Source organism: Mobula birostris, chromosome 9, assembly GCF_030028105.1.
Source record: "Mobula birostris isolate sMobBir1 chromosome 9, sMobBir1.hap1, whole genome shotgun sequence".
Taxonomy (NCBI): Eukaryota; Metazoa; Chordata; class Chondrichthyes; order Myliobatiformes; family Myliobatidae; genus Mobula; species Mobula birostris.
In genome coordinates, this window is record NC_092378.1 from 13,631,473 (window position 1) to 13,656,927 (window position 25,455).

The window sequence follows — 25,455 nt, forward strand, 5'->3', positions numbered from 1 at the left end:
TAGAAATTTTGGCAAAAAAAAATCTTAACAGCATTAATATGACCAATCAAAGTTAAATATAAAGGAAACCATTTAGATGAAAGTTGAGTAATATGGTCAATTAAGGGTAAAAAGTTAATCTTAAATAAATCTTTGTATTTACAAGTAATTTTAATCCCAAGATATTAAAAATAATTATTAATCAATTTAAATGGAAAGTTATGATATAAGGGAAGTTGTTTATTAATCGGGAAAAGTTCACTCTTACTAAGATTTAATTTATAACCTGAAAAGAGACTAAATTGTGCTAATAACTCTAAAACAGCAGGGATAGATTTTTGAGGATTAGAAATATATAGAAGTAAGTCATCAGCATAGAGTGATATTTTCTGGGACTTTAAGCCCCGAGTTATCCCAGTAATATTTGGAGATTCTCGAATGGCAATTGCAAGAGGTTCTAATGCAATATCAAATAATAAAGGACTAAGAGGACAACCTTGTCGAGTGCCTCGAAAAAGAGGGAAAAAAGGTGAGCTTAGGGAGTTAGTACGGACCGAGGCCACAGGAGAATGGTATAACAGTTTGATCCAGGATATAAATTTCGAGCTAAAATTAAACATTTCAAGCACCTTAAATAAGTAAGGCCATTCTACTCTATCAAAAGCTTTCTCAGCATCTAAAGAGATAACGCACTCAGGAACATTTTGTGAGGGGGGTATAAACAATATTTAACAGTGTGCGAATGTTATAAAAAGAGTAACGACCTTTAATAAAACCCGTTTGGTCTTCCGAAATAATAAAAGGAAGTACTTTTTCTAATCTGTTTGCTAATAATTTAGAAAAAACTTTAGAATCAACATTTAATAAAGATATTGGTCTATAAGATGCACATTGAGCAGGATCTTTATCTTTCTTTAATATTAGAGAGATTGACGCTCTATTGAAAGATTCGGGAAGTTTACCAAGTTTTAATGAAGCCTCGAAAACCCTACAGAACCAAGGGATTAATGAAGGTGCAAAACATTTATAAAATTCTATGGTAAACCCATCAGGGCCAGGAGCTTTCCCCAAATTCATAGAGGAAATAACATTCTTAATCTCATCAGTGGTAATGGGAGTATCTAACATAGAAGACATATCCTGTGAAATCTCAGGGAAGTCTAGGTTATCTAAAAAATCATTCATATATTTAGAGTCTCGAGGAGACTCCGATTGATATAAGGAAGAATAAAAATCACAGAAGGTTTGATTAATCCCCGCATGATCAAGTATCAGTCGGTCATTTTGATTATAAATCTGATTAATTTGAGAATTAGCATAATTAGACTTCAATTGGTTAGCCAGCAGTTTGCCAATTTTGTCACTGTGTACATAAAATTCACTTCTTGTTTTCCTTAATTGGTTTACAATTGAGGACGAAAGTAATAAACTGTGTTCCATTTGAAGTTCAGTTCTTTGTTTATATAACTCCTCAGAGGGAGCTGTAACATATTTCTTATCAATTTCCTTAATCTGGTCCACAATTACCAACTCCTCCTGCTTCAGCTTCTTCCTCAAAGCAGCAGAATACGAGATAATCTGACCACGAATATAAGCTTTAAAAGTATCCCAAAGAATGTTCACAGAAATATCCTCTGTATAGTTGATTGTAAAAAAAAGACCAATCTGTTGATTCATAAAGTTAACAAAGTCCGAGTCCTGAAGCAACAGCGAATTAAAACGCCATTGTCTATTATTTTGTGTATTGGCCTGAATTTTAATAGAAAGCTTAAGTGGAGCATGATCCGAAATGGTTATAGAATCATAATCACATTTAATCACTGAAGAAATAAGACGAGAGTCAATAAAGAAATAATCAATTCTTGAATAGGAATGGTGAACATGTGAAAAAAAAGAAAAATCTTTTTCCTGAGGATGCAAAAAACACCAAATGTCCATCGACCCAGAATCAGAGAAAAATGAATTAATCAAAGTTGCAGATTTATTAGTTAAGGTCCGTAGAGGAGCCGAACGGTCCAAAACTGGAGATAAACAGGTATTAAGATCTCCGCCCCAGATCAATGAAAACTCATTCAAATTCGGGAACTGATTGAATAATGATTTATAAAATTCCAGACAGTCCATATTAGAAGCATAAACATTAACCAAAACTACCTTTTTATTAAATAGTAGACCACTAACCAGTAGAAATCTACCATTCGGATTAGAAATAATATCATGTTGTATAAAAGTAACTGAGGAGTCTATAAAAATAGAGAAGCCTCGAATCTTAGCGTTGGAGTTCGAATGAAACTCTTGTCCCTTCCAGAATTTAAAAAAACGTAGTCTGTCCCCCCTCCGCACATGGGTCTCTTGTAAAAATAAAATTTGTGCTTTAAGTCTCTGGAACACTTTAAAAACTTTTTTCCTTTTAATAGGATGATTAAAACCATTAGTATTCCAGGAGACAAAATTAATAATAGACTCCATAAACCCTAAAGTCAACCCGCAACGAGGAGGATTGATGATAGGCTCGACCCACAAACCCGGAAAGGGAACAGAACAAATAAGAGATACCGGGAAGGAGAATGCAACCAATACTTCAATAGTGTACATAGCCCAAGAAGAAAGGAGCTAAAACGTGAAGCCCCTCCCACCACCCCCCACCCCATGACCCCAAGGCTAAATCTAACACAGACCAGCCAGAAAGAAGCAAGCACTAAAACCACCCCCATGACTTCCGGTATACGCTCCCTAAAAAAAGTGTAAATATAAAAAAGATCAGCTAGTTATAAAACAGTAAAAGAATTAAAAAAAGGTAAATCAAAATATTTTACAATATTTTGAAATAAATTGGGCTCTTTGATAATCGGATGCGTTTAAGGTCTGCTATGTCTAAGAATGGAAAAAACGGGAAGGACAGCAAACCTCCGGTTAGACCGAAAGGTACCGATTTTCCTCCGTCTGAACCACCGTTGACTTTAAAAGCTATATCGGAGCTAATTCAAAGGGAAATTTCAACCTCTGTTGTGGAACCTTGTCAAATGCCTTACTAAAATCCATGTAGATCACATCCACTACACTACCCTCATCTATATACCTGGTCACCTCCTCAAAGAACTCTATCAGGCTTGTTGGACACGATCTGCCCTTCACAAAGCCATGCTGACTGTCCCTGATCAGAACATGACTCTCTAAATGCCCATAGATCCTATCTCTAAGAATCTTTTCCAACAGCTTTTCCACCACAGACATAAGGCTCACTGGTCTATAATTACCCGGACTATCCCTACTACCTTAGGGACAACATTCGCCTCCCTCCAATCCTACGGTACCATTCCCGTGGACAACAAGGACATAAAGATTCTAGCCAGAGGCTCAACAATCTCTTCCCTGGCCTCGTGGAGCAGCCTGGGGAATATTCTGTCAGGTCCCGGGGACTTATCCATCCTAATGTATTTTAACAACTCTAACACCTCCTCTCCCTTAATGTCAACATGCTCCAGAACATCAATCTCACTCATATTGTCTTCACCGTCATCAAGTTCCCTCTCATTGGTGAATACTGAGGAGAAGTATTCATTGAGGACCTCGCTCACTTCCACAGCCTCCAGGCACATCTTCCTTCCTTTATCTCTAATCAGTCTTACCTTCACTCCTGTCATCCTTTTGTTCTTCACATAATTGAAGAATGCCTTGGGGCTTTCCTTTATCCTACTCGTCAAGGCCTTCTCATGCCCCCTTCTTGCTCTTCTCAGCCCCTTCTTAACCTCCTTTCTTGCTACCCTATATTCCTCAATAGACCCATCTGATCCTTGCTTCCTAAACCTCATGTATGCTGCCTTCTTCCACCTGATTAGATTTTCCACCTCACTTGTCACCCATGGTTCCTTCACCTGTGCGGCTGCAACAGGTGACCCTGTAGTACGAGGGCCTGATTCACGCAGCTCCCCCGCGTCAGTCTTTCCAATGAGCCGGTGAACCAGACTTGCAGTATTCAACATTGCCAGTATCCAACAGGGTCTCGCAATCACAAGAAAGACATTCAGGACAACCATTTGCACTGTTTGTTGGACCACACACTGCCTCGGACGTTTTCATCCTTGGATGGCCGTAGCTGCTGGCGACACAGTACGCCACAAGTCCATCTCCATCGAATAACTTGCCAGTAGGACACTCCTGCAGCACTTAATGTTCTGAATATCCAGCAGGGCCTTGCAACTTCTCAAAAGACACATAGAGTGAACAATTATACCTTTGTTTGGACCCAGAAAGGCTGCTGCAACCGAAGGCACTGGCATCTTACCAAAAGGATAAATGCAGCATTAAAGTTCCTCAGAGTAACAGTCCTAATGCTCATCTCTAGTGTGAGTTGAGCTTTTTTTTCAGGGACTCAAATTGACTGCAGTTGAATTTGCTAGCAGAATTTCAGATGGTGATAAGGGGTCGTACAGGAGTGAGATATACCAGCTAGTTGAGTGCTGTTGCAGCAACAATCTCGCACTCAACGTCAGTAAGGCCAAAGAGCTGATTGCAGACTTCAGAAAGGGCAAGAGGAGGGAACACAAACCAATCCTCCTACAAGTGAAGAGAGTGAGCAATTTTAAGTTCCTGGGCATCAAAATCTCTGAGGATCTAACCTGGTCCCAGCATATCAATGCAGCTATAAAGAAGGCAAGACAGTGGCTATATTTCATCAGCAGTTTGAGGAGATTTAGCTTGTCACCTAAAACACTCAAAAACTTATACAGATGTATGTACTGCGGAGAGCGTTCTTACTGGCTGCATCATCAGCTGATGTGGGAGAGGAGGGCTACTGCACAGGATTATAGCAAGCTGCAAAGAGTTGTAAAATTAGTCAGCTCCATCATAGCTACTAGTCTCCAGGGTTTCCAAGGTATCTTCAAGCAGCGATGACTCAGAAAAGTGGCTTCCATCATCAAGGAACACACAGGACATATCCTCTTCTCATTGTTACCATCAGGAAGAAGATTCAGAAGCCTGAAGGCACTCATTGATTCAGGAACAGCTTCTTCCCCTCTGCAATCTGATTTCTGAATGGGCATTCAACCCATGAACACTACCTCACTACTTATTTAAATTTCTGTTTTTTACACTCCTTATCTTAATTTAACTATTTAATACATACATATATACTTACTGCAACAGTTTTTTTTTCAGTATTTATCCTTAATTGCATTGTACTGCAGCCACAAAGTTAACAGATTTTACAATATAGGCCGGTGATATTAAATCTGATTCTGATTCTGAACTAGTTCTGAACTCAAACATTAGCCAATTAACACTGGGAAGAGGAAAGCAAACAAAAACAGTAGTTGCTGGAAATGTGAAATGAAAACGAAGCAAATACTCAGAAGGGACAGCATGCATAGAGAAAGAAACAACATTGGTTTCAGGTCAACAACATTTTATCAGACTGTTCATCCACTTCAGGGCATCTGATTAACCATTTCATTTTCAACAGGACTGTCTGATTTACTGATCATCTTTAACATGTTTCACTTTCATATGAGTAGGAACAGATGCTTATTTCCAAATTGATGAGCCAAGGAAATTGTATTTGTTTCCTCTCCTGGCTTTTTCCAGTAATGACAACCACATACTTAGGCCACATAAGACAACTCCTCTACACCAAGGAATAAGATAAATAGCCAACCAGGGTTAATGGGAAGTATATGCTGCCAGGAACAAATTAACAGGATTATATGGCTGTGTTCCAAGGCTTCACACTGATGAAACACATCATAAAGCAAAAAGATTTCATGCGCACTTAGCTGAGGCTTACCTATTGCATTATGATTTGCTTTATTGTTATTGCAGTGTATGTATCCACTACAGACCTACTTGTTCACACATTATACTGCACATTTGTTTTAATTAAGCAGCGAAGAGGTATTGCCAGGACTACATTATGTCCCACAAATTCTTAATCCAGTGTCTGCTGTCAATCAGCAGATGCTGCAGTCTGAAAGGGGCCTTTGAAGTCTTCTGGTTACTTAGTACAATTCCCACAAAATAAAAGGATTTACAATAGTATTCCATAATATCTGCAAACTGTTAATGTGTTTCTCCTTTCTGGGAAGGACTTCCTGTACTTCCTCTGCACCATGCTGAGGTCACCAGACAGAATGAAAATTCTGTTAACAGGTCATTGATCAGGAACTTTCTAACTCTTGAGTTTTTTTTACCCCACAGAATGCTGGCTGAGCTGCTGCAAGTTTCCAGCACTTTCTGTTTTTACTTCCTCTAATACTCATTTGTTTGTATACGCCTTTACAGTGTGTAAAAGTTATTGGAGGAAGAGCCTGTGTTCATCTTGTGAGGACCAATGTTGTGCACACCATTCTGCAGCGATGAGATATAGCTGGGAGCTAATGAAAGATTATGGATTCATTTATTTATTACGTGTATAAATAAATACATATAATTTATTTATTTATATGTGAAATGTGCTATTTGCGTTGTGTCGCCAGCAATTTGAATGTGTAACAAAGGACATCCAGAGTCCAGACCCTCAGCCTGAGCTCACCACATCGCCGGCTTTCGTACATGAAGCAGAGGCCTGGACTCCCCCACATCCCCGTCCCTAAACCATAATCTGACCTCTAAATCCCCCACATCCATCTCCAAACCATAATCTGACTTCTAGCTCCCCCATCCCTTTCCCCAAACCATAATATGACCTCTAACTTCCCCTGTCCTTGTCCCTAAACCATAATCTGACCTCTATCTCCCCCATCTCTGTCCACAAACCATAATATGACCCCTAACTCCCATCTCTGTGCCCAAACCATAATCTAACCTTTAATTCACCCACATCCCTGTCCATAAACTCTAATCTGACCTCCAACTCCCTCACATGTTGCTGTAAAGTAGGGGTTCCCAATAACTTTTTAATACCATGGACCTTTACCATTATCTAAGGGGTCTGTGGAGCTCAGGTTGGGAACTCCTGCTGTAAGTGAACAATGCCTCACTATCATTATTCAAAGCTACATTGTAAATCATTTGATTGAAATGATCTTGGATATGGCATGAAATGGATTGAAGTGGTTCAAAGAATGCTGGAAAGAAGTGGCTATAAATACGTAGAGTTACATAAAATACCTTCAGACAAATGGTAAACTAGAGCACAATTAAACACAAATCGTAAAGTTGCTAGGAAACCCACTTGCCAAGTACATTTAAAAGCACAGTTTCACAAATGTATTTGTTAGATCTGCCACTTTCTTTGTCTTTCAATAGTGATGAAAACAACCCTCCCATTGTGGCAAGTACATGCAGAACTGCAATAGACTTCTGAATAAACAGTCAGGCTGGTCATTCAGAATGAATCAGACAGATTTAATATCACCAGCATTGGTTGTGAAATTTGTTCACTTTGCCACAGCAATACAATGCAATATATAATACTATAATGGAGAAAAAACTGAATGACAGTTTATTTATATTAAATTGCTGCAAAAAAAAGGTAGTGAGGTAGTGTTCATGGGTTCAGTGTCCATTCGGAAATCGGATGGCAGTGGGGAAGAAGCTGTTCCTGAACTGTTGAGCGTGTGCCTTCGGGCTTCTGTACCTCCTTCCTAGTGGTAGCAATGAGAAGAGGGCACTGAGAAGGGGGTCCTTAATGATGGACGCCGTCTTTTCGAGACATCTCTTCTTGAAGATGTCCTGAATACTAGGGAGGCTAGTGCCCATGATGGAGCTGACTGAGTTTACAACTCTCTGCAGTTTATTTCAATCCTGTGCAGTAGCCCCCTCCCCACTCCCTCCATACCAGAGAGTGATGCAGCCGGTTGGAGTGCTCCTCGCGGTACATCTGTAGAAATTTGCCAGTGTTTTTGGTGACATACCAAATCTCCTCAAACTTCTAACGAAATTCAGACTCTGCCATGCCTTCTTTATAGCTACATCAGTATGCGTACAGGTTAGGTCCTCAGATTTTCCTCCAAGTATTATCATTTTCAGATATAAAAGTGAACTTTCTATTATTGATGAAATAGCTTCTGAAAGAACAGTAAAAGTAATCCATCTGCCCCGTCAAGCCAGACCCACCACTCACTATGATCATGGTCGACTTGCCCTTCAGGACCAGTTAATTCAACCTCCCGGCTTTCAAAGAAATAATTATCTGCTCTTTTAAACACCCCCAAGTTTTTAACAGATACCTAGATAGGTGCATGGATAGGAAAGATTTAGAGAGCTTTGGATCGTACGCGGGTAGATGGGACTGGCTCACTGGGGTCAACATGAAAGAGTTGGGCCGAACGGCCCGTTTCCGTGCTGTATGACTGTAATGATCTAGGGTCCATCATCCTCCGGAGTTTCACCACCTGAGAATTAATTTCTGATGTAATGGCTGCGCTCCAGTTTCTCAATTCTGCGAACAGTCACAAACTCCTCAGATGTGACAAACTACGGGTGACATTCTGTGTAACGTGGGAAGTTTGGACAGATATGCATGTCGTTGAGTGGCTATAGAGCTGTTCATTAAACCCTAACGAGTGTACCTACTTGCCGAGCGACTTGCACCAGGAACCCAGGGTGATTTCTGCTGGTGTGTGGTTGCCGCTTGCTTCTTCTAAGCTGATGTGTGAGCAGCGTCACTCCAGCCTTTCTAACCCTCGCCGCTGAATGCGCTCCTCCTTCCCCGAGGCTGCTGCAGACATGGCGACAACACTGCAGCCGCTTACACTGGAAAGAGGTAAGCGAAAGTCCGAACTGTTTCTCACCAAAACTCTCTCTAGTGCTTTTTACATCCGCATTATATTTATCTTTGGTGGGATTGGTAGTTTGAAGTGCTAATGAGGAGAAAAGATCGGATTCTTACTTTACAGCTGGTGGACCACAGTGGGGAGGATTTTACTGATAAATGCTTTCGGTGAAGGATTAGGAATCCACGATGGGTTATATTATTTTGAAATATATTCTTCTTGTACGGCCGATTCCTTCCCCACCCCCTTCCGGCTGCTGGATCTGAAGGCAGAGCGGGGATGCAGATTTAAGATAATTCTCCCTCACGGTCAGGAAATGTGACTGGCTGATGGTGAGCGACAAAGTCTTCAAGAAACGCCAGTACGCCGTGACCTGGCCACGGCTGAGGCTCGGTTTGTTCGCTCCTAGCACCGAGACAAATTGGGGACTCGATGGTGTCGAGGTCCCTTAGAAAGTTCGCCTCCCTCAATTGAATGGCAAATCATATTCGCCTTTCCTCATGAATCCAATTTCAATTAGTCAGGTCAGGATTATTTTTTAATCAAGTTGTTTTGTAACGACGATGATTACGTGAGGCACATTCTGGTTGTGTTAGAGAAAGGTAGCGGATAGCTTGCCGTTTCAAGGAAATAGATTGGGCCCTCTGGAGAATATAAGTACTTGGAAAACGAAAGGAAATTTAAGTCCTCATTTAGTAATCGAGAGGAAATGTATTTTGAATTGTTTGCTCTGTGAAGTTGCTGTTGTAGCTTCCCTTCCAGCTGGGACCACGGGCTCTCATTTTATTTAGGCACCGAATGATCAAGGACAAGAGGTCGTCATAGTCCTTCCTGGCCTAGGGAACTTGAGTAAAATTATCCAATTTAGTCACAGTTCTGAATTGGTTCCCAGAGCTCTGCAAGATTTTTGCTTTCAGACATTTCTCCAGTTCCCTTTTGAAAGTAATATTGAATGTTTCCATCAGCCTTTCAAGTAATTTATTCTAGAATGTGACACCTACAGAAGATGTTTCCTCGTGTTCTTTTCCCAGTAGCTAAACTCTGGTCACTAACCATACTGCCAGATTCTCTGACCTGCATGAAATCCTTAACGCTGAACAGTCTGTAGAATGTGCCCTCAGTCTCACAACTCTAGTTAACCGGGCACCCTGCCCTCCACTGCTGTCAGGGCAGAGTTTGCACACTTTCTGTGAGACTGCACGAGTTTCGTTCCACATTCCAAAGATGCCCAGATTGGCCAGTGTAAATTGTCCCTTGAGTGCAGGTTACTGGTAGCACTTGGGGAGATAATGGGTTAAGAACAAAACAGGGTCAGTGTCAGATGTGTGTGACCCAGTGCTTGATGATCTGTGTGGAGCAGTTGGTTGAAGGGACTGTGATTCTTGGTCAAGGAAACAGTGCCAGTTTACCTAGTATTTTGTGGTAACCAATGTTTGATATTCCTGATTCCTTCTCTAATCACTTCTCTGCTCCTATTCTAAGATCCTACAGCAAGTGCTTAGGACTAACCATGCATGGGCTAAAAATGTTTAATGGAAGATAAATAGTTTTGTTCTTTTTTTATTCGATGTCTTATACATAAAGCTAAGAAATACATAATGTTTAGTGTGGGCACGTGGCCAAGTGGTTAAGGCATTCGACTAGTGATCTGAAGGTCATGATTTTGAGCCCCAGCCGAGGCCTCATGTTGTGTCCTTGAGCAAGGCACTTAACCACAGAGTGCTCTGCAACGACACTGGCGCCAAGCTGTATCGGCCCTTGCCCTTCCCTTGGACAACATCGGTGTCGTGGAGAGGGGAGACTTGCAGCATAGGCAACTGCTGGTCTTCCATACAACCTTGCCCAGGACTGCGCCCTGGAGAGTGAAGACTTTCCAGGCGCAGATCTATGGTCTCGCAAGACTAACGGAAGCCCTTAACATAATGTTACAAGTTTTGCATTCTGCTTGCCCTTACACCTTCAATCACTTGTATGGTTTCACTTACAAGCTTTTCTATTCTTGCATCCCCCTGAAAATTATACCATTTACTTAAAATTCAAGAATAGCATTGGCTGCAAAAAGCAAATATTTGCAAGATAAACGTATCACATTCTCATATTATTAGTACAGAAAAATGAAAAATTGAAGAAAATGAGTTTGATAAATATTTAATGGTTTTGTGTTTAAAAAACAATATGGATTTTAATTGTCAGGAACTCTAACTGTGTTTAAAAGCATGGTCAGTAACAAGTTATGAAATGAAAAGGGCTGTGTTATATTGAACTTTTGAAGAAAGGCCAACAATTAATTATGTATACTTGCAACAAGTGAGATTATCACAAGCATGCATTTTAGATCTTATTCTATCACAATTGGATCAAATGTATTTAAATTTTTTTCCTAACTTCTGAGTGTTTTGTGATATGGTACATAATAGTTACACAAGCTGAGGGGACCATCTTTTCAGAATACTCAGTGGTATTCTCAGAATCCCACATGTACAGTATAATCTCCTTAAGGAAAGTCTCAAGTAACCTTTCTTGACCGGATTTGGGCAGACCTGCAGGAACTATCGATCCCTTCATCCTAATTACTTTTGAGTGACAGTGGTTCCACTCATCATTATAGCTTGTCACACCAGACAGCCAGCCACTCTAGTGTTGTTTGGTTGATGTTGAGCAGGTCAGTGTCAGGTGAGAGTGGGCAGTTGCGCAGAACATGTTCAATGTTTTGCAGCCTTTCACCACACTCACAGGATTCGCTGGTCTCTAAATCCCACTTCACCACATTGTCTCCCGTCCCACAAACTCCTGCTCTCGCTCTGTCGAGAGTGCACCACTTCCGTCTGTCAAGCAGTGCCCAGTCTGGCAACATTTCCACAGGGTCTTGCACTGTAATGTTTGGTGGGGTTCTGGCTTCTGTTTGTTGCCAATCCTGTATGTCTGGGGGGATGTTCCGTGTGGTAGTTCCTCCACTGTAGTAAAGCTTTTCCTCAATTTTAGGCAGTTGGAAACTGGCACATGATGATGTAGTGGGTGCCGTGGATCCGAGTTCTGTTTACCTTTTTCAATTTTTGTTGTAGTGTCTCTTCAGATCTCTGGGGGAGCAATGCCTGCAAGTCTGTAAGTGATGTTAGTGGGTGTGGGACGCAGTGTGCCCGTGATTATTCAGCAGGCTTCGTTAAGCAACGGGTCTATTTTCTTCGCATGGGGTGATCTGCCCCACACAGGTGCACAGTGTTCTGCAGGTGCATAGCAGAGTGCTAGGACAGTTGATCTAAGTGTGTGAACGTTAGCTCCCCATTTCGTGCTTGCTAATTTTTTCAAGAGAGAATTGCGGGAGCCAACTTTCCCTTAGAATTTTTGGATGTGGGTGGCAAATGAGAACATCCTATCCAGTATGACGCCCAGGTAAATTGGAGTCGGATGGTGTTCGAGCTCCTTCCCACACCAGGAGATCTTGAGTTTCCAAGCTGCTTCTCAATTCCTCAGGTGGAATGCACACACTTGAGTTTTTGATGGATTTGGGTTTAGAGACCATTTTTCGTAATAATGCTTCTTTGCTTCAAGGACTGCTGTAAGTTGTACTTCAACTTCTTGGAAGGGGTTAGCTCGTGTTGCTGTGCATAGGTCGTCTGCATAGGTAAACCTGCGTGCGTTAGGAAAGGTTGGTTGGTCGTTTGTGTAAACATTAAATTAAATTGTAGAGGTGTCAGGACTGATCCCTGTGGTAGTCCGTTCTTTTGTGGACACCACCTACTCTTAATTCCATTAATTTCTACATAAAATTTGCTATTTTCTAGGAGGCTTCTTATTACACTGACTGTGGTTTCTTTTTTTAACATTTTAGATAATTTCAGTAGAAGGCCTCTGTGATTCGCAGTGTCGTATGCTGCTGTTAAGTCAACGAATACTGCCCCTGTAATTTGTCGCATTTCAAAGCCATCCTCAATATACTGGGTTAAGTTCAGGACTTGACCGCAGCAAGAGCAGCCTGGCCTGAACCCGGCTCGGTCTGGTATTAGAAGATCTTCGCCTAAGGGGGATATTCTTTTCAGTATGAGTCTCTCGTAGAGTTTATAGAAGGTGCAGAGCAAGGAGATCAGTCTGTAATTTTTAGGAATGTTGGGATCTTTATTGGGTTTTAGGAGAGCAACAACTTTGGCTCTTCTCCACTTTTTAGGTATTTTTAACGATCTTAGGCAAAGTTAAAAAGGGACAGAAGCCAGTAGAGTGTTTTAGGTCCAAGATGTTTAAGGAATTCATTAAGAATCCCATCTATACCAGCAGCTTTGTTGGATTTTAGCTGTGATACCTCATCCTTTATTTCTTCTAGAGTGAGAGGTGGGAAGTTGTTATTCCCGTTTGAGAGAGCTGACTCCATCTCCTCATGTTGCTTTTTCTTTTGCCTCTATTCCTTGTTAATTGGTCGACCATTTAGTATTAGTTGGTGGCAACCTGATTGGGTGTTACGGCAGCAATTCTCTGTGGTGGTCTAATGTCTGAGTTGAGTTTCTGAACAGTTGCCTAAGCCTTCTTACTGTTCTTGGTCACGTCTGTGTTTTCTAGCAGTTCCTGCCAACACTGTTGTCTCTCTTGTCTCAGTAGGGACAGAACTGACTCTCCCATTTCAATTGTGTCTTGACCAAATGGGTCTTGGTCATATAAGTTGACATACTCGTCATAACTTTGCTTGATATCACTAGTCAATCCCTGAATATATTTGGTTCTGCAGCCTCTAGGTATGTTCTACTGCACTACTTTCCAGATTAGTCGGACAAATTCATCATAATGATCAGGTTCTGGTGGTATGGTATCGATAAGTTGATCAAGGGATTCTGTGAAAGATGCCCAATTCGCTTTTCTCAGGTTAAATCTTGGTAGGTACTTTGATGGTACAGGTCTCAGAACTGGAAGGGATTCTACCTGGACTGGACGATGTTGGGATTTGGGTATATGTTGGAGGACTGTTCGTGTGAAGAGGTTGGAGCTTGCCGAGTTAACAAAGGCAAGGTCTGGGATGTATCCTTTTCTTCATCTGGCACTTATGAAGGTAGGGGTGACTTTTGACTCGTATAGTAGCTCAAGGCTGTTGTTTAGAGGCCATGATACAACTTTTCTCCATTTGCATCATCATCTTCGTATTCCCAGTTGGTGCTATGGCTATTAAAGTCACCAATAATGAGGTACATTTTGTCCTGGAGATCTAGGTTAGGTGGCCACATGAATGGTTCATTAGGGGGTTTGTAGATGGAGATGATATTTATGTGTTTTGTTTCAACTTTCAGAAGTTCCATTGAGCGAGCTTGGATGTTTGCTGTGCTCATTACTATAGATTTATCTTAAACAAATATTGCACTTCCATAAGATTGGCTAGGGGTGTCAATAGCCAAGTGCATTCCTGGCACATAGGGTTGGTTGTTCTGCCTATGAGTTTCTTGTATGCACAAGATGTCCGGTTTTAAGTTTGCCAGGATTTCTGTTTTACTGTGGCTGAAGCCTTCGATGTCGTGGCTAACGATTTTCATGATTTCCAGTGGGCCGAGGGTTTATCCTGTTACCACACACTGGATCACTTGATCTGGAGCGTAATGTCAAGATTGGCCTCCTTTCAGATTAACAGGGTCAGGGCGTGAACGTTCCTGACTCGACCCCAGTGGCTCCACTACAACAACCATACCTCCTGATGGTCTTAGTAATTAAAAAAAAGTGCTTACAATTATTCCTTCAACTAACAGATAATTATGTAATTGAAAAGTTTAAAAAAAAATTCAAATGCTAGAAATAAAAAGCAGAAAATGTTGGTAGTCTACTGAATACTTCAGCCTTTACTGCTTGTATTTCAGATATTTCTGTAACTTCTGCAAAGCAGTTATTGAAAATCTCATCAATTAATTTTGCCAGGAGTCATAGACAGAATTAACTTTAAATTTAAGAAGACAGATTTGCATTGCCTTGAATTTATCTTGTTCATCATCTACCTCAGGTCACAAGCTCTCACCGAGCAAATAATCAAACAAATTAGAAATGGAATATTCTTTTCACATGCTGCTGACAAGCCTTCCCAATGCAATTTTGATTTGTTCTGAATTACCTTGTCAAAAGTGTACAAGGATAAGAAAGAAATGGCTTGACATATGTTGTAGATCTCCTTTATAGGTCAGTAATCCAGAGGAAGGCTATGGCAACAATAGCAGCAAACAAGTTATTCAAGGCACTGAATACTGAGCCAAGTGTGCTTAGCACAAAGTTAAGATCAATGGGACTGGCTGGCAGAAGCAAATGATGGGAAAACTGTTGACACTCACTACTGTCTGGAATATGGCATTACAATAATTATAGATAACTTGGAAACTACTTGTACTCATTGCATAAATTTAACAATGAATTCATAACATTGAAGAATTTTAATGGAGCTATTTATAAAAAAAAAGTGTGCCTGAAAAATTCAACTCCCAACTCAATGGAAATTTTAAATTCCACATTAATTCACTCAATAAGTAATATTTTGATCAGTCTGCCCTCACTGGTAGCAGATATGTCATTGTTCAGTGACAAAACACAGGTATGGTCATAAGAAGAATGACACTGAACAACACCTTTGTTTGCGGGCATTATTGGCAAAGCTGCTGTGTATAAATGTTAACCTCAAGATGTAGATTTAAAGTTGTTGGCTAACGCACCAGAGGAAAAAGGAGGGTTTAGCTTATGTCAAAAGTTGTTAGTCTGTAAGGATGGATGAAACAACTTTCAAAGAGATTTGTAAGTTGAAAAGTTGGTGAGGCTTATTTATTTTTATTGAGATACCGCGCGGACTAAACCCTTCCAGCCTTTGGGCCATACCACCCACCAATCCCCTGATTTAATCCTAGATAATCACAGGACAATATACAATGATAATTTAACCTACCAACCAGTGTGTCTTTGGACTGTGGGAGGAAACCAAATCACCCGGAGGAAACTCACATGGTCATGGGCAGAATGTACAAACTCCTTACTGGCAGTGGTGGGAATTGAAACTGCATCACTGGTACTGTAAAATGTCGTGCTAAGCACTACTCTACAGACAAATTTGATAAATAGGTTCTTCTACCGTGTGTAAGTCAATAATTCCAAGTCTTGGTGATGTGAAACTTGATGTTGATTGTATTCTCACACATCTGCCACCTTGTCCTCCTGTTTTGCACGGGGAAAATGTTTTCAAGGAAGCTTTCCTGAATTGTTGCCATATGTTCTGAAAAATACAGATTTCAGCCAAGGACACTGTTGCTAAACATGATTACTTAAGATGGAGAATGCGCTGTTATTACTTTATCCTGGACGTGGCTGAGGTGTATGCATGGCATTGAAGCTGCAAATATCAAGGCAAGCAATATTATTCCATTAAACTCCTGATGTGCAGTAATGGGGAGAGATTGGGAGTTAGAAATTGAACTATTGTTAATACGTGACTGGGCCAGCTGAGTATCTAGTCAATTGTGATCTCCACGAAGAGGATGAAAGTATATTCAGAGAGGGTACTTTCACTAAATGTTGCGGGGATATTGGTAGACTCCCGTTATTGGAGATCATCATTGCATGGTTTTTAAAAGTGCAAGTACTTCCTGCCACATCAGCAAATGGTTAACTGAAGAAAATTTGTATTTCTTCATGACCAAGCTTATAACGAAGCCCATTTTCCATAATGTCCACTCTAAGGGGGAAAAAAAAAGCTATTGTGTTTTTCACATTAAAAGCTCAATTTTTTTTAGAACTCTGTTAAAATTTTCTATTTCTCCTACTTATTCAGGGAGAGAGTTCAAGAATCTAGCCTTGCTTTTGATGTAAATAAAACTTCTCTCTATAATCCTCTACCATCTTTCTTTGTTTTAATTTCCCTGAACTTTACACTAATTAAATCCTCCCTCAACCTCCTGTGTTCAAAGTAAGTAACCACAGCCTTGCAAGTCTCCTAGCAAATCCTTCACTGAAAATTCTCTGCTGCTATTACATCTTAATAGAGTCATAGAATAATACAGCACAAAAACAGACCCTTTGGCCCAACTATTCCTTGCCAACCATAGCATTGTCCCTGCTATGCCCAGTCGCCCACAATTGGCCCATAACCCTCCAGATACCTATCCAAATGCCTCAGTGTTGCAACTGCCCCTTCCTCGGCCACTTCCTTTGGCAGCTCATTTCAGGTACTCACAAACAGTCTTATTCCATCAGAGTCCTTGGATAATGTTGAAAGTTGTTAGACCGTACTGGACTATGAAGTAACTTTCAAAAGAGGAAGTTACTTCATAGTCTGAGTAAAGTAGCACTTTCAGATTGCTATTAAATATCTCCCCTCTTGTATCTGCCCAACCCTGGGGAAAAAGACTATGCTTCTTTGACTCATATGTTCTGGTCCTGCCCTCTCTTGGAAAAATTTTGGAAAGATATTTTTGATATTATTCCAACAGTTTTGCGTTTTGATTTACAACCCCATCCTATTATGGCAATTTTTGGTTTGCCAGTGATGGAACAGAGATCTTTATCCTCTTCAGCCTGTCGGATGGTCACATTTGTTACATTAATGGCCAGAAGATCCATTTTATTGAATTGGAAAGAGACCAACCCCCCTACTACATTTCAATGGTTTTCCCAAACTATATCATGTTTAAATTTAGAAAAAATCAGAAGTGTCATTTTTGATCCTTCAGTTAAATTTGAAGAGACTTGGAAGCCATTTATTCAACATTTTCATATGACGTACTTTGACCTTTTCCAAATCCTTTTTATTAACTTAGATTATATGAATAGAGGAGCGGAGTTGACGACCTTAATGAATGTATTTGATCTAGTATATTGGTTCAGCCTTGTTTTGTTGTGTTTGCTTTTTTTGGGTTTAGCCATTAGTTCTATTTTTTTTAGGTTTTTTTGTTTTTTGGGGTTTTTCTTTGTAATATCCTTTTCTTTCTATGTCTTTTTTCTTTATGATTAACTATATCAAGAGTTTTGAAATCTATTACACTTGTACTATTTGTAGTCTTTTTTGTATGTTTATTAACAATGAGGTAATTCCAATCTCTTTGTATCACTATTGTTATTATGTTTATGAACTTGAAAATTAATAAAAAGATTTTTAAAAAAGGGAGACTATGACTATCCACCTTATACATACAGTATCCCTCATGATTTTATGAACTTCTATGAGGTCAGCCCTCGTTTTCAGTGCTCTAAGGAGTATGGATCCAGCGTGGCCAAACTCTCCCTATAACTTAGACCCTCTAGTCAAGGCAGCATCCTCATAAGTCTTGATAATGCTTTTCCTATAACATGGTGACCAAAACTGAGCAAATAACCCCACAAGTGTGGTCTTACCAACTAGATAACTGCAACATAATGTCCCCACTGCTAAACTCAGTGCCCTGACTGTTGAATACCAGCTGCTAAACACCTTCTTCACCAGCCTCTCTGCTTTCACGGCTATTTTCACTGAACTATGCCCTTGTAGTCCTGGCTCCTTCTGTTCCACAGCACCCATCGCTGTCCCACCATTCAGTACTTAGATCCTACCCTATGTTGACTGTTCAAAATGGATCACCTCACACATATCTAAATTGAAAATTCATTTGCTTCAGACTAATTCCCTAACTGATCAAGATCTCTTTGTAATTCATTGTAACCTGCTTCACTAAATAACGACTCCCCAATTTAGCGTCATCGACAAACTTGCTAATTATGCCCTGTTCATTCACATACATAATGAACAACAGGTCTCAACACTGACCCTGGTGCACCACACTAATCCCAGATGGAGAATCGACTTTCAACCATCACCCTCTGCTTTCTATGATCGAGCCATTTCTAAATCCACCTGTCTAGCCCTCCTTGAATCCTATGCAATCTAACCTTGCAGATCAGCCTGCCATTGTCAAAGGCTTTACTAAAGTCCATATAAACAGCATCCACTGCCCTATCTCTATCTACCCTCTTAGGTGCTTCTTTTAAAAACTCTAAAAGATTTGTCAGACATGACCACCCATGCACAAAGCACGGTTGACTATTCCTGGTCATGTCTTGATGATCCCAGTGATGGAAGATCTTGTTCCTCAGAATTCCCATCAGTAACATCCCTACGTATGAAGTTAGGCTCACCAGCCTGTCTTTCTTGCAATGTAATGACCAAAATTAGATGCATTATTTTAATTGTGGCCTAATTAGTGTTTTATACTCCCCCAATATGAGCTCACTTTTTTTTTTAAAAAACTAGCCATGGCAAAGAATACAAAACAAATATCTTGTAACACACATAAAAGTTGCCGGTGAACGCAGCAGGCCAGGCAGCATTTCTAGGAAGAGGTACAGCTGACGTTTCGGGCGGAGACCCTTCGCCAGGACAAATATCTTGTGTACTTTTTATGCCTTACTCAGTTTCACATTTCTAGCAACTGCACTTTGTTTCATATTAAATTCCATGGACTCAGCATAATCATACTAAAACACATTTTTTTCCCATTTAAACACTGCCTGCTGGTTGTTTTGGAGGATTGAAGGATTTGCCACATAGTGGTACTTTAAATCAGCTCTGCTCAATCACAAGGGAAATGAGATGCTAGCTCAAAGTCCCTATATTGTGTCTGAGAATCTAAGAAAACTCACTGACAAACTGACATCATATAAAGTATTATTGATATTGAATTGAGAGTACTTCGAGTACCTGTTCAGTAAAACAACAAGGGTTTTAGTCCATTTTCCAATAGCCTACTATGTTACAGGGTGACCAGATTCTCATTCATCTGTGCATAACATCGAAATAGCAACTGTTGACTCCTCTCTTGCTGTGGAAGGAGTGATACTGTGGTGCTAGAAAGGTTGTGAACACTATAGAATTTTCTCTATTTCTGCATAAATATGACATAAAATGTGATCAGATCTTCAGGTAAGTCCTAAAACTAGATAAAGGGAACCTAATTAAATAAATAACACAAAATACATTTTACTTGTTCATTTATTTATTGAGAAAAATGATTCAATGTTACATGTAACACACACAAAAAATGCTGGTGAACACAGCAGGCCAGGCAGCATCTTTAGGAAAAGGTACAGTCGACGTTTCAGGCTGAGACCCGTCCTCAATCCTGTACCTCTTCCTACAGATGCTGCCTGGCCTGCTGCGTTCACCAGCAGTTTTTGTGTGTGTTGCTTGAATTTCCAGCATCTGCAGATTTCCTCGTGTTTGCGCCAATGTTACATGTATTTGTTGGACAAGGTATGTGAACCTTTATAAGTGGTGTGACCCCCTTGTACTTTAATAACTTCATCGAAGTGTTTTCGGTAACGGTTGATCAGTCTTACACATCAGCTTGGAGGAACTTTAGGCCATTCCTCCTGACAAAACTGCTTCAGCTCTGGGGTGTTGGTTGGCTTCCTTGCATGAACTGCTTGCTTTAGGTCCTTCCACAACATTTCTATCGGATTAAGGTAAGGACTTTGACTCAGGCATTCCAAAACACAAATTTTCTTCTTTTAAACCACTCTAACCATTGTCTAAACGATTTAGACAAGAGTTGATTTACTCTTGTCTTTTGGATCATTGTCTTGTTGCATTATTCAACTTCTGTTAAGCTTCAGGAGTAAAAGGTCTTGATGCAATTTTGAATTTTGAATTCATTGTACCCTCAATGACTACAAGCTGTCCAGGCCCTGAAGGAGCAAAGCGGCCCGAAATCATGATGCTCCTTCCACCATGCTTCACAGGTGGGATGAACTTCTAGTGTTGGTGTGCGTGCCCATTTTCCTCCAAACATGGCAATGTGTATTTCTGCAAAAAAGTTAAACTTTTGTCTCATCTGTCCACAAAACATTGTCCGAGAAGCATTGTAGAACATTCACATGGTCTTTTCCAAACTTGAGACAAACAGGCATTGTTTTTGTTTTGGAGAGCAGTGATTTCCTCTGTGGTGTCCTTCCATGAACACCATTCTTGTTCAGTGTTTGTTTTATAGTGGACACATGAACAGAGACTTTAGCAGGTTCTAGAGATTTCTGCAGGTCTTTTGCTGTTATCTTGGGTTCTTTTTCACCTCCTTCAGCATTGCAGGTTGTGCTCTTGGTGTGATCTTTGCAGGACGCCCACTCCTAGGGAGAGTAGCAACAGTACTGAGTTTCATCCACTTGTAGACAATTTCTCTTAGTGTGGACAGATGTACACTCAAGTCTTTCGAAATGCTTTTGTAGCCTTTCCCAGCTCGATGCATCTCGACAATTCTTCTAAGGTCCTCTAAAGGTTGTTTTGATCGAAGCATAGTGCACATAAAGAGATCTTTCTTGAGAAGAACTGTCAGTAACCTGACTTTGTGTGTCTTTTTTATAGGGCAGGGCACTTCTATAACCCACACCTTCAATCTCATCTCATTGATTGGAACACAGGACTCCAAATAGCTTCTGTCGAAGGCATTACCCCAAAGGGTCACATACTTTTCCCAACAAATGCATGTAATATTGGATCATTTTTATCCATGAGCAAGTATCATTTTTTTGTGTTATTTATTTAATTCAGTTCCCTTTATCTAGCTTTAGGATTTACGTGAAGATCTGATCACATTTTAGGTCATATTTATGCAAAAATAGAGAAAATTCTACAGGGTTCACAAACCACTGGGATGTCAAAATGTTGGAGTGAACAGATCGTTTTTGATGGACTGTAGCCCATGGGGGCTTTGCTGTTGCGTGGGTGGTGGGTGTGCTGATGCTTTATGCTAGAATAAGTAGGAGAGAGGGAGAGTTGATGCTGCTTGTGCGTGGGAGGGATGTAGGGGACATTGGAATTCTTACTTTTTTTCCTATCATTCATTCTTTGGGCTTTTTTTCTGTTTCAAGGACACCTGCACAGGGTGAGAATTTCAGCTGGATTCTCTGATTCTGCTCCATTCTCTGATATTAAATGGAACCATTGAATCGAATTAAAACCATTGAATTACTTGATTGCATATAATTGCCATAATAACACTGGAGAATGAATTTTTTCGAAAGTGTTGCTTCCATAATTTTTTTTTGGTTTATGATAGACTGCTTGAAGCTGAATATGAATATAATTTCAAACTACTTGTATCATGAAGGAATTTGGAGAAACAAGACATTAACTTTTATTGAATATAATATATTTAATTGATGCTTTGTAATAGATCAACTAAGCTAAAATGTTTTGTTGGTGATTTTCATTTGTAGTCAGTGTCTGAGGCTTCTTGCTTAAGTGTCCAACAATAATCAGCCAGCATTGTTGGATTCCAGTTGCCCTGATACCATTTCTCCATGCCCACAATGTCCTGGTGAAACCTTTCACCATGCTCGTCACTGACAATGCCATGATTTGCAGTGAAGAAATCTAAATGGAAACATAGAAAATGAATCCTTTGTGACATGTTGCACTTCATGGGTTTGTATGCTTGAAGCATGTTGTCAACTAGCTGCACATAGCTTGGTTCTCTGTAGTTGCCAAGAAAATTTTCAGCAACAACCTTGAATACCTTCCATGTGATTTTCTCTGGTCCCAGTAGAAGTTCTTTGAAATATTTGTCATTAATGACCTGCTTGATTTGTGGACCCACAAAAATGTCTTCCTTAATCTTGGCATCAAGATTATTCTGACTTGAATTATGAATTGGAATAACAAATATAGGTGATTTCAGAAAATGGTGCATGATAGAAAAATTTCATGGTGATTTTCATGATCAGCAGCTGAAAATCCATAAGCTACACCCAAAAGTATCAGGAAGTAAAACATTTGTTGATCTGCAGATTTAAGGTAGAAATGTTTATTTGGTTACCATTTTGCATATGTGCTGTAGTGCAGTCAACAACAGTACGCATGTTTGGAAGGGTGTATTGTGGATTCTGTAGCAGAATGAAAAAATTCATGCATTTTGGCAGTGGGATACATCTTCACTGGATCTTCTTGTGCCTCCTCACTGTCCTCTTCACTAGGCCAATTGCTAGATTGAGAGGATTGTCATATCTCAATTGGCTATAGATGTTATATCCATATTCTTCAGAGTTTAGAAGAATAAGGGTGATCTTACTGAAATGATTCAGATTCCAAGCGGCATAGATATAACTACTCGTGCGCTTCATGAATGAAAGGATTTAGTTCCAATAAAAAGGGACATCCATTTTGATCGGAGGCGTGCAGCAATGCCTTCCTGCAGAGGATGGTGAACTCTGAAATATTCTGCTTCTGAGCTGATATTTAAAGAGGAGGTAAACGTATTTTTGAAGGATCGGGGAATTCAGAGCTATGAGGACTTGATGCAGAAGAGGAGTTAGGGTGTGGGGCAGAGCAGTTGTGATGGTATTAAATGGCATCACAGACTTGTAAGGCCACTTGACCTAGTCCTGCATCTGTTTTATTGTGTCCTTGTGATGGTTATTGCTTCCCGAATGGCAGGAACAAGCCCTGAAGACCTCTAGTTTATTTGAAGCATGTGCAGTTTTATTAGTAACCTCATCCATTAGTAACCACCCTCTATTTCCTGAGGAGACTGAGGTCCTTTAACATGTGCCAGACAATGCTGAGGATGTTCTACGAGTCTGTGGTGGCCAGTGCTATCATGTTTGCTGTTATGTGCTGGGGCAGCAGGCTGAGGGTGGCAGACACCAACAGAATCAACAAACTCATTCGTAAGGCCAGTGATGTTGTGGGGATGGAACTGGACTCTCTCACGGTGGTGTCTAAAAAGAGGATGCTGTCTAAGTTGCATGCGATCTTGGTCAATGTCTCCCATCCACTACATAATGTACTGGGTGGGCACAGGAGTACATTCAGCCAGAGACTCATTCCACTGAGATGCAGCACAGAGCGTCATAGGAAGTCATTCCTGCCTGTGGCCATCAAACTTTACAATTCCTCCTTTGGAGGGTCAGACACCCTGCGCCAATAGGCTGGTCCTGGACTTATTTCATAATTACTGGCATAATTTACATATTACTATTTAACTATTTATGGTTCTATTACTATTTATTATTTATGGAGCAACTGTAACGAAAACCAATTTCCCCCAGGAACAATAAAGTATGACTATGACTATGACTATCAACCACAATTCAGCGGCTCCACAGGAAGTGGCTGAAAATATTTTGGTCCGATTCTATTGTTGTTGATGAATTTTATTTAAGTAAACCAAGTACCTCACAAACTGATTCTAGCAAGCTTTATAAAATAAACATTTCAAAGGACACTTTTTAAATGCACTGTATTAGAAACAGGAAATTACCACACAGGGGCGGGGGAGCTGCATGGCCTCGGTTGTAATGAGGAACTAGGCCTCGTGCGATGGGCTTGCTCATTGCAGCTGTCCAGGAGTGGAGATAACGGCCGGAGGCAGTGTAGTGCTGCATGTATGCTGGATTGGGGAATGGCCCCTGCTATTAGTGCTACACTCCAGTGTTCACTCAGCAGAAGACAAGCTGGATTGTGTACATGGGTACATTCATCTGCACTGCTCAGGACTGCTTGTTCTTTTTTTTTCCAAAAATACTTTATTCAGAAATATTACAAAATAAAAATAATTACATACAGGAAAAGAAAACCATTCGTTGACTGTGAGTCCTTATTCAATACAGTTATAACAACAAAATTTTGCGTTGACTCTGTTCATTTACTGCTTGTTCTTGCCGACAACACCCCCGTGCACCATCAATTTACATGTCACTTGGGCTGTGAATATACTTTTAGTGCGACTGTATGTTTACTTCTATCTTATAGATAGATAGATAGACATACTTTATTGATCCCGAGGGAAATTAGGTTTTGTTACAGTTGCACCAACCAAGAATAGAGTATAAATATAGTAATATAAAACCATAAATAATTAAATAATAATATGTAAATTGTGCCAGATGGAAATAAGTCCAGGACCAGCCTATTGGCTCAGGGTGTCTGACCCTCCAAAGGAGGAGTTGTAAAGTTTGATGGCCACAGGCAGGAATGACTTCCTATGACGCTCAGTGTTGCATCTCGGTGGAATGAGTCTCTGGTTGAATGTACCCCTGTGCCCAACCAGTACATTATAAGACCATAAGACCATAAGACCATAAGACAAAGGAGCAGAAGTCGGCCATTCGGCTCATCGAGTCTGCTCCGCCATTTTATCATGAGCTGATCCATTCTCCCATTTAGTCCCACTCCCCCGCCTTCTCACCATAACCTTTGATGCCTTTTATGTAGTGGATGGGAGACGTTGTCCAAGATGGCATGCAACTTGGACAGCATCCTCTTTTCAGACACCACTGTGAGAGAGTCCAGTTCCATCCCCACAACATCACGGGCCTTACGAATGAGCTTGTTGATTCTGTTGGTGTCTGCTACCCTCAGCCTGCTGCCCCAGCACACAACAGCAAACATGATAGCACTGGCCACCACAGACTCGGAGAACATCCTCAGCATCGTCCGGCAGATGTTAAAGGACCTCAGTCTCCTCAGGAAATAGAGACCTCGTTCAATTGATATGTACTTGTTCAATGTATGACTGTTGGTACTGTGCTTTACACCCTGACCCCGGAGGGATGCTGCTTCATTTGGCTGTGTTCATGGGTATTCATATATGGATGAATGATAATTAAACCTGACTTGAACATAAACTTGAAACTGTGCTACCTTCTGCCTGACGGTAGGAGGTCAAAGAGATTGTGGGGCAGGTACGAGGAGTCCCTGACAATGCTGAGGGCTCTATGAACACAGCACTTCAGGTGTATGTCCTGGGTTGGTGGCGGGGGGAGGGGGAAAGAGAGAGAGAGACACTGACGATTATCTCAGCAG

At 40.5% G+C, this 25,455-nt stretch overlaps 1 protein-coding gene across 4 annotated transcripts in view; it reads left to right on the top strand.

The window, feature by feature from the left end:
* Positions 1 to 8,376: 8,376 nt before the first annotated feature.
* Positions 8,377 to 25,455, top strand: part of lin7a (lin-7 homolog A (C. elegans)) — an 81,197-nt gene continuing 64,118 nt past the window's right edge. For all 4 annotated transcript variants that reach the window (XM_072267497.1, XM_072267499.1, XM_072267500.1 and 1 more), the window contains exon 1: positions 8,377 to 8,683. In XM_072267497.1, coding sequence (XP_072123598.1) covers positions 8,614 to 8,683 — 70 coding nt within the window. In that variant the 5' untranslated portion in view covers positions 8,377 to 8,613. The remainder of the gene's footprint in view (positions 8,684 to 25,455) is intronic.